General features: G+C 45.1%; 1 protein-coding gene across 8 annotated transcripts in view; it reads left to right on the top strand.

The window, feature by feature from the left end:
- Positions 1–13,883, top strand: part of LOC310695414 (uncharacterized protein) — a 62,083-nt gene that overhangs the window by 729 nt on the left and 47,471 nt on the right. For 2 of the 8 annotated variants that reach the window (XM_083479784.1, XM_083479782.1), the window contains exons 1-6: positions 117–1,676; positions 2,489–2,635; positions 4,501–4,603; positions 7,551–7,663; positions 9,965–10,139; positions 12,642–12,870. Coding sequence is in view for 7 of the 8 variants with exons in the window: in XM_083479782.1 (XP_083335908.1) it covers positions 1,545–1,676; positions 2,489–2,635; positions 4,501–4,603; positions 7,551–7,663; positions 9,965–10,139; positions 12,642–12,870 (899 nt within the window). In the remaining variant the exon portion in view is untranslated. Of the gene's footprint in view, positions 1–10; positions 1,677–2,488; positions 2,636–4,500; positions 4,604–7,550; positions 7,664–9,964; positions 10,140–12,641; positions 12,871–13,883 lie in introns of those variants that run through there. The other 6 variants (XM_083479778.1, XM_083479777.1, XM_083479779.1 and 3 more) reach the window with 6 other exon arrangements.

Here is a 13,883-nt window from a genome sequence, read left to right as displayed (position 1 = left end):
TGAGTGGCCGGAGGAGGAGGGCGGAGGAGAGCTAGGCCCGGAGGGCCCGGTCGCCATGGCAACGGGGGAGCCGGGCCTGCGAGGCGGAGGAGAAGCTGAGCGCGGCTTCCTTGAGCCCCCGTAGGGGAGCTATTCAATAATAAGGATAATAATTGCAATAAGAGTAATAATTCTATTTTACGCAGCTAAGTTCCTCTCAGAGTAAGCCCACTGAAATCAGTAAACTTAAGTTCCATTGTCTTGAGTACGGCTAACATCATTATTCGCCCTTTATTGTTATTATAATGTCCATTATTTTGCTGTTTTTATTCCTGTTGCACATTTCTATTATTACTTGTTGCCTTTCGTTGCTGTTATCATAGCTGCTGATCTATTACTGTATTGTCATTGTCCGCTTCATTGTATTTTTTGTTGTATTACCATCGTCAACATTGTTATTGTTTTGTTTGTATTAATTAATGTTCTTACTGCCATTATTGATTTAGGGTTGCATCCGACTAAGTTTTAACTCAAGAGCAGACCCATTTAAATGAATGGGACCAACTTTGTCATGTCCGCTTATTTCAGTGGGTCTGCTCTGAGCTTGACTGATGTTGGACACTAAACCTTATTGATTATTCCACATCCCTGGCATACATTTAAAGTACTGTACTCTTTACTGATTCAACAGACATGGAAAGTGCTGGGAAGTGTAGTTTGCTAAGGGTGCTGGGAATTGTAGTTCTGGTAGGTCAGCACCCTGAACAAACTACACTTCCCAACATTCTTTGTGGGGTAATCTATGGCTGTTGGAAGTGCTATAAGAGTGCTTTCCATGTATGGCGTAGATGTGAAATTAGTTACAGTACAGTATTTGGGTATTGCAGTCAACATCCTGTAGAAAACAAGTCAGGTTTAATGCACATCTTGTCCGAAGCAATCTCTGGTGATGGTTCCTAGATTTGCTGTATGTGCCTCTCCTTATGCACATGGACCCTCTTAGTTGCATTGGTGTCCATCTTCATATACCAAGAGTCCACCCCCCACATTTTTGCAACCCAAAAGGCACATTTGGAAGACTAAGAAACTGGCCTAGGTGCCACCAAACACCCATTTAATGGAAAAAGAACTTCTGGTGTTCAGAACCCCCTTCCAAACAGGCATCTCCCCCAAATAACCCAGACCAAAGTAAGCAGACATCCCTAAAAAAACCACACAAAAAACAGGCAACACTCCTAACAAAACAATATAGCCAAAATCTCAATTTAAAGTTTTAAAAAATGGGTACGGGTGCTATGAATGTGTCTGAGGCACCATGGTGTCTGTAGGTGCTACGTTGAGAGTCTTCAAATGCATCTTTACACCTGTGTGTTAACTTTTTTTTTCACCTGGCAAAGTCCTTTTTATCCAGTGCTTGGGATTGTGCTTGTAATAATTTGGACCTCAGCTCTTTTGTCTGTGTTGCAGCTTTCCTCCTCCAGTGTCATGTCATGAAGACCTTCTAACTGGAAAACTAGAAGTGATTGCATATCACTTGGCGGGGGGGGGGGGGGATACTTCATGAAATGGAGAAAGAAACTGGAGAAATATCTGGACACCCAAGAACAAAATTAGACAACCATAACCAGGCTTGCAGCATCTCTTGGTTCAGTGCCTGCCTACAGGAAACGCTATTGCCTGGAAAGCCATGGCATAAGGTACTAATCTTTGCTGTAAAGCTTGCACCCTCTTATTTTTCTTCCTTTGCTCCTCCTTTCCTCCTCCAACAACAGCATCACCACTTACCATTTATATGGCATCTAGGATGTTCCAAAATACGTTTCTCAGCCTTTATTTTAGGTCCAGTTTCAAATTTCTGCAGGGGCCTCATTATTATAATTGTTGTTATTATTATTGTTACATTTATATTCTAGCTTTCCTCCAAGAAGCTCAAGGAACATGGTTCTCCCCATCCTTATGAGGTTCATTAGGCTGTAAGAAAGTAAGTGGTCCCAAAGTCACCTAGTGAACTTCATGGGTGAGTGAGGATTTGAATGCTGGTCACCCAAGTCTTAGTCCAACACTCACCACAATATCACACACTGAAGCTCGCTGGGTCTTCACCCCTCAGCTGAACTTAATTTGCTAGGCCCAATCACCGTCTGTCAGCCAAACTAACTTCATAGGGTTGTTGTGACAACTGCATGGACTATCCTTAGCTTCAGAGTTTGTTACCGGTAATTAGTGACATTTTTTCCTCTTGCCTTTCCTTTCAAGGAATTTATGCTCATAACAGCCCCTAGTGGAGGGGGAGACTAGCCCAAGGTCATTCAATCGGCTTTACCACTGAATGAGGGTTGGGATGGGAGCAGGGAGAGAGCTGGCCCTTGTTTGACAATTGAACCACTAAACTGCATTGGAGCTCAATATAGGCAAAAGGAAATAATAAATTGGATTGCAAGTAATTCCTAATAACTATTGTGTGTGTGTGGTGTCAGTGCACATGCAAAATAACTTATGATTCTTCTAGGTTTTAGAGAGATTGGAAACTGCCTTCGCCGATGAAATAAAGGACAAGATAAGAGACCCAAAGCAAAGAAAAATGGTTTTCAATCTCCTTGGCCAGAGCTGTGTCAAAAGATATTTTAGTGACTGCCCTGTTCAGCCTGATTCACTCGTAAGTGTGTTATAAAAACTAAAGGCTAATAAGGTCACATTAAAACAATGACTTGTTGGTATAGATTCTAGTCGTGGCTAGTGTGCTGGGGCAGAACTGCAGAGCTGCCCTCCTGATACCAGTGTTGCCACAGCTTACCAATTGCTGGCCAATGCAAGGCAGTGACAAGGTCAGGACTGTGCAGTCACACCAGCAAAGCCACTGTGGGCATCTGCACAGCCACAACTTCGCTGCTGCTTTACCAAACCCAGCCCCGTCCAGGTGAACTATAGTGGCACCAGGGTCAGAAGGGCAGCTCTGCATCTCTGCCCCACCACACCAAGAGCCAGAATGAGAGCCTCCGGGGCTCCAGAGCCTACCCAGGGTTTGTTTTCCTTGGAATGAAAGTCCCTGGAATCTCTGGTGTCTTGAGGATATTTGGTTATATTTACACATATAAGTAAACAGCATTTACATTCCAACATAGTTTGCTTCCCCATTACTGTAGGTTTTTAGAGGAGGGTTCCCCAACACATCTGTACTTGGTCAACTCCTTAGACATGTAAATAGGGTGCTTAACAGGCCCAGCTGCGGCCATTGAGTTCTGACAGTAAGATCTGTTCTACAGTGGAACTGTCTCCCTTGGGAGGTTGTGGACTCTCTCTTCTTGTAGGTTTTTAAGCAGAGGTTGGATGGCCCACCCTTCAATTCCTGCATTGCAGGGGCTTGGGTCTTTCCAACTCTAGACTCTAGGTTTGGCCACTTCTACAATCCCTTCTACTACCAACTCCCATCTTACAAATTCTTACAAATACAAAACCACACAGTTGGAGGGGACCCACAAACATCCAGACCAACCCATCAATCCAATAAAATTACATTTGTTGCCTCTGGCCACACCCACCACTGGCATGTGACCCTTGCAATTTTGTCCAGAAGGGAATGCAGTCCTTGGGCTGAAAAAAGTTCCTCAACCCTGGTTTAATGGAACACATGAAACTGCTTCATACCAGGACAGACACCATTAGTCTGTCTGGCAGCTTCCTTCTAAGACAGGCATAGGCAAACACGGCTCTCCAGATGCTTTGAGACTACAATTCCCATCATCCCTGAATACTGGTCCTTTTAGCTAGGGATATTAATAATAATAATTTATTATCTATACCCCACCCATCTGGCTGGGTTTCCCCAGCCGCTCTGGGCGGCTTCCAACAAAATATAAAAATGCAGTAGTCTATTAAACATTAAAAGCTTCCCTAAACAGGGCTGCCTTCAGATGTCCTCTAAAAGTCTCATGGGATCATGGGAGTTGTAGGTCAAAAACATCTGGAGGGCCAGGTTTGCCTATGCCTGTTCTAAGATCTGAAATGGAGATCTTCCCCATCACATGCCAATTTCTCCTTTTAACCGAAGGTGCTGGTGACTGAATTTCTGCATGTAAAGCAGGGTCTACACTACTGAGCTGTGCCCCCTCCCCTGGTGACCAAATGGCTAAATTGAGCCCAAATCTATTTAACTAGAAAGAGCTGGCATTTTACTGTTGAGAAAACTTGGGTATTTACTGCATCTATGCTGAAAAACTCAAGTTTTCTGGGAAACACCTCTTGATAATTAAGCTAATTATTCCTTTGGTTCCACTCTATAGAGTGGAGCACAGCTCAGTGACAGAACATCTGCTTTGCATGCAGGATGTCCTGGCTTCAGTCCCTGACAACTCCAAGTAGGGATGGAGAGATCCTTCTCTGAACCACTGGAGAGCTGCTGCCAAATGTTGACAGTTCTGAGCTAGATGGATCCAGTGGTCTGACATGGTTTTAAGGCAGTTTCCTTTGTTCCTGTGAGTTACAACAGAAAGCTAATTGTTAAAAATGACTTTCTCCACTTAGTCCTCCACAGCCATAAGTGAGATCACTACAGAAGCTACAAGAGTCTGGCTACAGAATCAGTGTTTGAAAGCGGCAGAAAGTATTCACTGTCATTTTCATTCAGGTGAGTCAAGATGTTCTTTCAGAGCCTGCGCACAAACTAAGGCAATAGAAAGAATCACCAAGAGAATAGATAAAACTCAGTCTTTTCCAAGCCCACTTAAGGTTCTCCTTTCAAAATATAAAGCAAAGCCATATTATCTACTGTTTGATTATAGGCAGAAACCTACCTTTAACTTTCTTGGCTCGAGATCCATTATTTATTTTCTACGGGCTCTGACCTTCCATGAAGCTCATGACTTTATAAGAAATGTTAAAAAGTTGGCTTAACAATCATTGTGACCCTTGGTCCCACCTAGCTCAGTATTGTCTGCATTGACTGACAGCAGCTATCCAAGGATTGAGGACAGGAGTTTCTCCCAGCCCTACCTGGAGATGCTGAGGATTGAACCCAGGGCCTTCTGTGTGCAAGACAGATGCTCTACCACTGAGCTACACCCCCCCCCGAAAGAGCATAGGAACCTAGGGAGCTATCTTACACAGAGCCAGACCATTGATTCACATGGCTCTCCTGGGTTTCAGCCAGGGAGTCCTTTACCTTGCCCATTTTGCAGTGATAAGACATGGCACTTGTGAGAAACAACTAAACCGTTATCTTGTTTGTTTCCTGAATCCTGAGTTTACTGTCAAAGGACAATTCGGTTTTCTTTGCAGAACCCCTACAGGAGGTGATAGTTTAAGCTTGCTGAAAGCGTCGTATTATTGTGCTCATCTTTACATCAAGGCGGGGTTAAAATAGTTAATTGTGGGGGTACACTTCATATCAAGTAAGGCCAACTTTACTGATGCCGTGATCTACAGAAATAAACCATAGAAAAAGTCCAGATTGGCAAACACTTCCACAGTGGGGCTTCATCCATATTCAATGTCACTTAGTAGAGAGCGTGGCCTTGATTCTCCCACCCCTGTACACAGCACACCAGGGCTGCATGCTTCCTGGCCAGAGAATTGTCAGTCATCCTGATCAGCTGTTTGGTGGGAGAGAAGTGAAGAGGGAATTAAATCTAGCCCATTGCTCCCCTTCTGAAACAGCTGATTAGCATGATTGCCTATTATGTGGCGTGGGCTTTTCATGCAGTTCCTAATCCAGCTAGGTGTTTGTGAGTGGAATCTTGATTTAGAGTGCCATCCTATCCATGTCTATTCCAATGTTAGTCCCTCCCCCCCCCCATTGAGCTCAATGTGGCATACTCCCAAATAAGTAGGTGTGTAGGACTGCAGCCTTAGGCATTGAACTCAGCATGGTTAGGATTGCGCTGTGAGCGTCTGTATGCTTCCTGCCTGGATTATGGCAACTGTGTGTGTGTGTACACATATTATTTCCCACTCTATATCTAGGGCTCAGGATGAGTTATAAATGTGCCTTACTCAGAGAGCCATCAAGCCAATATCCTTTATGAGGAGTGATTTTGAACCCAGTCTGTTATGACTGCTGTCTTCCCGCAAATTATTTTCCCTCGTGGCGATGTTATTGTGTGGTTTAATTTTTAAAAATGAGTCAATGAAAGGGGGCCGGGGGGGGGGCGGGAAATGGACAGGGAAACCTATTTGACTTGCAATATCCTTGCTGCGTGAGCTTTGAAGTAATTACAATTTGTACTGGAAGAAGTCCCGCTGCTTCCAAATTGACTTTGCATTGTGGGAAACCTGAAAAATATTGCGCCATCTAGTTCTGCCAGAGAGCAAAAAAATAGAATAAAAAAATTAGATGATTGCACAGCCCGTCGTCTTTTTTATTATTATTTTTTCAGCGTATCGCCTCAGATTAGTTTGCATGTGAAAAAGACATCTGTTTCCTTTCATGTTAATAATATCGCTGTTTTCAAAGGAGGTGGGGGGGGATGCTTTAAAAAAAGTTGAAAGATCAGTTCTGTATTCTTGACACACTGCAAACTTCCCATTTGCTTTACTGAGAGTTCCAAAAGGAGCCTTGGAAGGATTTAAAAGGCAGGGTGGGTCAATACCAATATTGTAAATGTCTTTTTTTCCCTCCTTGAGCAATTGGAATGTATGCGGTCAGTGTCTTTTGAAAAAGAGAGAACAGGAGACTTGTGACATGTGTGTTTCGTTATGGTTCTTGATTTACAGCAAGACTGGGAAACCCTTTTTCAGTCCAAGGTGAAAACTACGGGGGCCCAGTGGGAACATTCCATCAGTGGGTGGAGCCCAAAAGTGGGCAGGGCCAGACCATAAAGTAAGTGTGGCCCAACAAGCCGTTGGGCTCCATGCTTTCCATTCCACTAGCCAACCATATCTGAGGGAGAGGGTATCACATAGTCAGGATGCTGGAATGAAGAATACCCTCTCCTGAGTAGCTGCAATTACACACCCTTAACACAAACACAATGAGACAAAACACTTAACATCCCCTTAACACGCACATACTTGACAGAGTCCCAAGTGTGCAATCATTTGCAAATGCCACAAATTGCAACAGCATGAGGAGTGGAGAGCGAGTGGACATGCAGGTGGTACAAGCGAAATCAGCATCAAGTCAGCTAAAAAGCAAGCCATTTGCTCTTGGAGCAGGCTCCTCAATGGCTTCTCGTTCTTGGCCACCTGCCGAACCCAAGCAGTTCTGCTTTATTCGCTTGCCTGCATTCAGATCAGCCAGCCTGTTCCTGTCAAATTGTGCCCATGAGCTGAGGTGTGTCACTGTCCCAGATTTCCGCAGCTAGTAGCCACCAGCCATGAAAGGCAAGTGCCTCCACTTCTTTCTAGAGCAGGGGGGTAGGGAATCTGTGGTTGTCTAGCTGTTTGGGTGCTCCAGTTCCCATAAGCCCCTGACAGCATGGCCCAATGGTCAGGGGTGATGGGAGTTGGAATCTGGAGGGCCGCAGGTTGCCCCACTTGTGTTCTACAACAAGCAAGTAAGCTGGATGGAAGGTGGTTATCACAGTCACACCTCCTGGTTCATAAATGATCAGAGATTTTAACTTTCTGCGGAGCAGGTGCTGAGGCAGCCAGTCTGGCTCCTGAGATGGTTCATTTTCTTGACGACGTCTACAGTGTTGTAATAGCAGAGATGGAGTTGCTGTTGGCCACCTGTGGAGCCCGCCACAAGGTAATAAATGCATTTTCCCTGTTCTGCTGATGCTACTGCTTTTAAAACGTATTAAGCATTTCTAAAATCCCAGATTTGGGATATGTGTGAAAGGAGGGGCTTATATCTCACAAGAGAATTGCAATGTTCCCCACCACCCAGGGCTGTTTATCAGTGAGGGCTGGGCTACCCTGGGTCAGTGCCGGGGGGGAGTCCCCCCCCCATTTCCCTGTGGTCTTCAATTGCTGCATTCCTCCACTTCTGTGGAAGAAAGTAAGCCCCAATGGAACCTAAACAGAGATAGATATATCTGACTGATTCCTCTTCTCTCAGCTTCTCATTTCTCCAAGCTTCTGTTCATTATTATTATTATAAGACCTTGCAAAAAAATCATTTGTATTGTAGCGCAAATTTCTCCTGTATGAAATGTTGCCCAGCACACACGTTTTTCTTGGCAAGCAACTTCCCTTGATGTAACACATTTTATTCATTACTTTCACGAATATATGCATTTTTATTCTTTCCCCTCATGTAGCCATTTTTTTTGGTACACATTGGTTGGAGAATTGAATCACAAAATTTAGGAAAATGTGAATTTTGAAAGATAGCTCCCTTTTGGTCCTCATATTGTTTTGGAGAGTGAGAATTACTTTTGATTGATTGAATTTACATCCCGCCCTTCCTCTCCAAGGAGGAACAAATATAGAAATAAAAAACAATACACAGAAACATTCTAAAGCAGGTTAAGACGTTCCAAAAACAATTACAGTTGAAAGCATTATTCCATCCAGTGATCTTGAGGTGGCTGGGAACAATATTCTCCAGCCACCAAATGCCTGGATAAACAGGAATGCTTTCAAACGCCTTCTGATAGTTAATAGAGATGGAGACAGGTGTACCTCATTAAGGAAGGCATTCCGCAACCAATGAACCACCACTGAAAAGGCCCTGCCATGTGTCAGCATCAACTGGGCAGCCTCTGATGGCGGCAGCACCAACTAGGCCTCACCTGTCAATCGTACTGTCCAAAACGTTTGGTATTGGGGAAGGCACTCTTTTCGGTACTTGGGTCTCAAGCCATTTAGGGTGGATGGCGCTGTGGGTTAAACCACAGAGCCTAGGACTTGCTGATCAGAAGGTCAGCAGTTCAAATCCCCGCGACGGGGTGAGCTCCCGTTGCTCGGTCCCTGCTCCTGCCAACCTAGCAGTTCAAAAGCACACCAGTGCAAGTAGATAAATAGGTACCTCTCCAGCGGGGAGGTAAATGGCATTTTCGTGCACTGCTCTGGTTCGCCAGAAACAGCTTAGTTCTGCTGGCCACATGACCCGGAAGCTGTACGCCGGCTTCCTCGGCCAATAAAGCGAGATGAGCGCCGCAACCCCAGAGTTGGTCACGACTGGACCTAATGGTCAGGGGTCCCTTTACCTTTACCTTTATGCTAGTACTAATTTCGCCCAGGAGCTCACTGGAGGCCAGGCCAGTGCTTTCAGGACCGGTGTCACATGGTCCCATGGGATTGCCCCATTTATCCCAAGATAGGTTCTCATTAAAATCCTAACTGAGCTTATTCCCCCCCCCCAATAAAAACCCTAGCTCCCTTTACCTAGCTTTAAGTGTGTTTAATGATCCTATGAAAACAAAGAAATAATAGTAACCTTGGCCTGTTAATAAACATTCTTTCAATAATGGTGTAGTTCATTTTTATCCCAGTTTTCTAATAAAAGAATAAAGTGGCTTGCGATAAAAATAAATGATGATGAGCTATAAAGCAATAGATCATTAAAAGTAAAAGTAAAACATTAATACACAGAGCAGATGAAAGAACTTGGCTTGACTCATCACAATGACAGTGTGTATCATCGGTGATACTTGGTGGGGGGGAAATCTGTTTTTTGGAAAATTTCCAATTTTTTCTGTGGAAAATATTCTGTTTTATAAGTCATTTAATAACAATGAATGGGTGTCAACTGCAAATACATTAGTACCTCGGGTTACATATGCTTCAGGTTACAGACTCCGCTAACCCATAAATAGTGCTTCAGGTTAAGAACTTTGCTTCAGGATGAGAACAGAAATCGTGCTCCAGCAGTGCGGCAGCAGCAGGAGGCCCCATTAACTAAAGTGGTGCTTCAGGTTAAGAACAGTTTCAGGTTAAGAACGGACCTCCGGAACGAATTAAGTACTTAACCCGAGGTACCACTGTAAATACTAGGCATGTTGACAGTTTTTAAAAAGTGTGCTTTAACTGTTTGGCATGGCTGCAGCCTTAGTTAGTGGCCTCACCAAACTACAATGATTGACAGCAAATTCTATCTTCATAGGCACATCTCGAAGGAAGTGCGCAAGGAGGTGAAGCTTTATGTAAACTGCCCCAGTCATCAAGGGACTCGGGAGAAACGTCTGTGGTTCTGCAGAGGCCCAAATCCATTGAGAGTAAAGACATTTGTCTAGTCTTATCCGAAAGACCAGCTTCTCAAGTCAATGGAAATGGAGAAGGTACCAGCTTTGCATTCGAAATTCTAAAAGTGAGGCTTAAACCTGTGTATGAAAAAATTGTTCAGCCCAACATGCTTCATTAAAAATCTCTGGAAGCTGCCTTGTATCAAGTCATATCAACATCAGTCCATCTAGCTGACAAGCAATAACACTCCAATATTTCCATCTCCTCCCAGGAGATGCCAGGGATTCAATTTGGGAAATTTCACGTAATAAAGAATGGTCACATCCATACCATACATTTAAAGCACACTGCTCCCCCCCCATTTAACCCTGGGAACTGTGGTTTCTTAAGGGTAACCGCGAATTGTAGTTTATGCCTCACACAGCTACATTTCCCAGAATTCTTTGGGGGAAGCCAGAGCCTTAAATCCAATTCAGACGTATGGCGTCGATGGGACCATAATGTGAAAACAAGGGCCAGATCAGGTGAGATGATGGAGACCTGCGATTTGATCTCCTTTTTAAAAAAATGTAGGTGGGGAACAGCCACCACCAATGACTTGGGCTATATAGCAGGGGGAAAGATTTGGTTTGGGACCACAGCATTGGGGAGTTAACCCTTTCTCCACTGGTGCTATTTTCCTGATGAAAATTTTCCCCTCCAGCTCCTTGGTCCTCATCCAAATTGGGGGCGAGGGGAGGTCACTAGTGCTTTCCCCACAAAATGTAGAGGAAGGGGAGAGCCGGGCGTTATGAGTCCCTATCATTTTTAGTAGTTTGGTCATTGTACTCATGTTACATGTGTTAACTTCAAAACCATTATGTGTACACACCTAAAAACTCTGAATGAGCGAGTCATCTCCAAATTGGATATCATTGATTAATTCACACTACATCTGCTGTGTGTGTGTGTGTTTGTTTGTCTTCCCTTCCACTGAAAGAAAGAAGCCAGATCCGCTTTGAAAGGTTTGTTTTCCCCCCTATACAGAAACATACGAAACATAAAAAGCTCTCCACTTCAAAGGCACCCGCAAGTGTTTGCTTTCACAGCACTAAGAGCTAATAGAGGTTATTCCCCTCCTTCCTTCAGCTGATAGAGTGTCTTCATCTTTTATCCATTCATACTAAAAGCAATGCGGTACACTGGTGCACCCACCCAAGCGCGCTGTGAGCGAGGCTTAATTTACCGTGGCGTATGTGTCACTTTCCAAAATAATCCCACTCTGCCAGCTTGTTTTCAGCACAGTCCCATGAGCCTTTTTAGCTCCACAGCGCTGGAGTATTTTAAATATTTTGAATCGGAAGCCGGATAGTTCAGTTGTGAAGTATGCACAGGTTGTGTTAAAAACTGGGAGAAAGGGTGGCTGGGTTGGTGGGAGAACAGGTAACAAATAAGCACCTAAGAAAACAGAAAGCTCTCCAAAGTCTCTTGCATTGGAAAAATAATTTCAACATCCTAATGGAATGCCTGCAATTCAGAGAGCCACTTCTGATGTTCTGGCAGCCAGTGGGCATTTTGACTTTCTTCTTCCTCTCTTGACGCTCCTTCTCTCCAACATGTTCCAAACCACTTTTGATACTTCGTGCAGTTTCAGAAGTGGTTTGCTGTGTGGTATCATGCGGCTGCTCTGGCTCGGTTCTTTGGATCCTGCCTGACACACAGATATATGGGTATACAGCTATCAGAGCAATCATAAGAACATAAGCAGAGCCTGGCTGCTGGATCAGGCCAAGGGTATTCTCCCTACTTGTGATTCCCAGCAACTGGTTCTCAGAAGCACACAGCACCCATCAGTGGAGGCAGAACATAGAGTCATGTGGCACATTAAAGAACAGAGTCATGTGACACACTAAAGGCAGACGCATTTTTAGAATCCTGGACTCGCGACAAAATTTAGTCCATCATTTGTATGTGCGATCTTGGTGGATCCAAATAAATAAGGCTCATGGGTCCTTATTGGCATGCATTGATTTCCAGACATGTTTAAACTGTAGGTCCAAAATCAACGCCTGTTGTTGTTCAGTTTATCTCTTTGGTTTTGTGTTTATTATTTATTTACAGCATTTGTAACCCTGCTCTTCAGCCAAAAGCAGTCTCAGAGCAACTTGCATACCAGCCAAACAAGACAGTCCGTACAGTCAATAGAGAGATAGATACACAAGGGAGAAGGGACAGGGAGAGGGGAGTGGAAAACCAGAACCGAAACTCAGGCACCAGTTTGTAAACCATTTGTTCCAATAATGTCCAGCTGGCCCAGATCAGGGGCAGGAGGTGTCTGACGGAGCTGGGCTTCCAGCAGACCTGATGGAATGTGTCCTATGGCTTCCCATCTCTCCCACAGAGGCAGCCTGATGTAATAGCTGCCCCTGTGTGACAGCTGAGGAGAGGAGGCCTGGTGGGGCTGGCCTACCACAGTAGAGCCGATCTCAGCCTCCCCGCTCCCTGACTCGCTGGAGTGGCTGCTCCCAAATGATGAGCTGGGGTGGAAGGTAGCAATAACGTCTCTTTCCTTGACTGCTTAGGAGTCACTTTTTAAAAATTACATCTGTTCTTTTTAGACTTGCAGTTGCATATCAGACCTGAACTACACCCCCCTGTCCTTAGCTGCCCAGAGAGCGATTTATTAGGCGATTTGCTCTGTGCCATAATCTCTCGAGGTTCCGAGAACATGTCAGCGGCGTGTGAAAGTCTTAGTGGGAAACTGCTTCCTAGGACACTCCGGCAGTTCATTTGGATTGATAAACTCCTGAGAGCCATCTCTGGAAGCCCGCAAACCAAAGAACTCATGTAAGTATCTCCGGGAGTGCAGCTGAAGAGGGGGAAGACAAGTTCCTGACCGCTCCCCTCCCTATGTTGATGAAGCAGGGGCTGTGAACAGTGGAGCATGTGCTTAGTGTGTAGAAGGCCCCAGACCCAATCCTCACCAAAGGAGCTTGAGTATTAGGCTAGGAAAGACGTCTGTGTCCCGGAATGCTTGGCACAGCAGTAGAGTCAGCCATTGCTGGTGCTGTGAAGGCATAGATGTCTTCTGGTCTGATGTGAGATCCCATAGGGAAAAGCAGGAAGTCTGGTTGAATTCTGCAGAACCGTGGACAGCTCTGAGTGACCAACTTGCTCCAACAGAGACAGGCAGCAGGCTTAGGCCTTTTGTGCCTCTACCTCCCCAGACTTCCTCCTCCAGTCTCCACACCCTGAGAGAGTGTCAGTCTTAAAGAGCCAACCCTCTAGCCTGAAGGTGGGCACCCCTTCTTTCCACAGCCTTCCTCCTGGTGCTCCGCTGCCCCTGTCAGACTGGTGATGTGCAAGGGGAGTCACCTAGTTCTTTATGTTCAGGGTAAGGTGTCCATGAGGGCCCAGACTCTGGCCCTATAAGCCCTAGTGGTCAGGGAGTTTCCTCTGGGAGTTGGAAGAATCATAGAGTTGGAAGGGTCATTTACTCTAACCCCCTGCAATGCAGGAATCTCAACTAAAGTTTCTGTCAGGTGTGTGTGCAGGAGCCAGGCCCTGTGACCAATAGGACTTTGCAGGACTGGGGCCTTCCTAAGTTTGTTCTGAAGAGGCAAGGCGTGGCCTCACAGGTGAGGCTGATTGGTAACTCACAGCACCTGGTGGCAAGAGCTGGAAAGGGTTATAAGGTCAGCATTTCCCTTCAGCTCTTTGCCACAGCAACATGTTTCCTGCCTTGCTGCATTTGGCTTCTTGCTTCCTGATCCTTGAACCTCGGCTTCTTGACTCCCTGCTTCTTGATCCTCGGACCCTTTGCTTCTTGACTCCTTTCTCTCTGACCCTTGGACTCTTGG

Source organism: Podarcis liolepis (genome assembly GCF_965112155.1).
Source record: "Podarcis liolepis genome assembly, chromosome: 16".
Lineage (NCBI taxonomy): Eukaryota > Metazoa > Chordata > Lepidosauria > Squamata > Lacertidae > Podarcis > Podarcis liolepis.
This window is presented reverse-complemented; position numbering and strand designations above follow the sequence as displayed.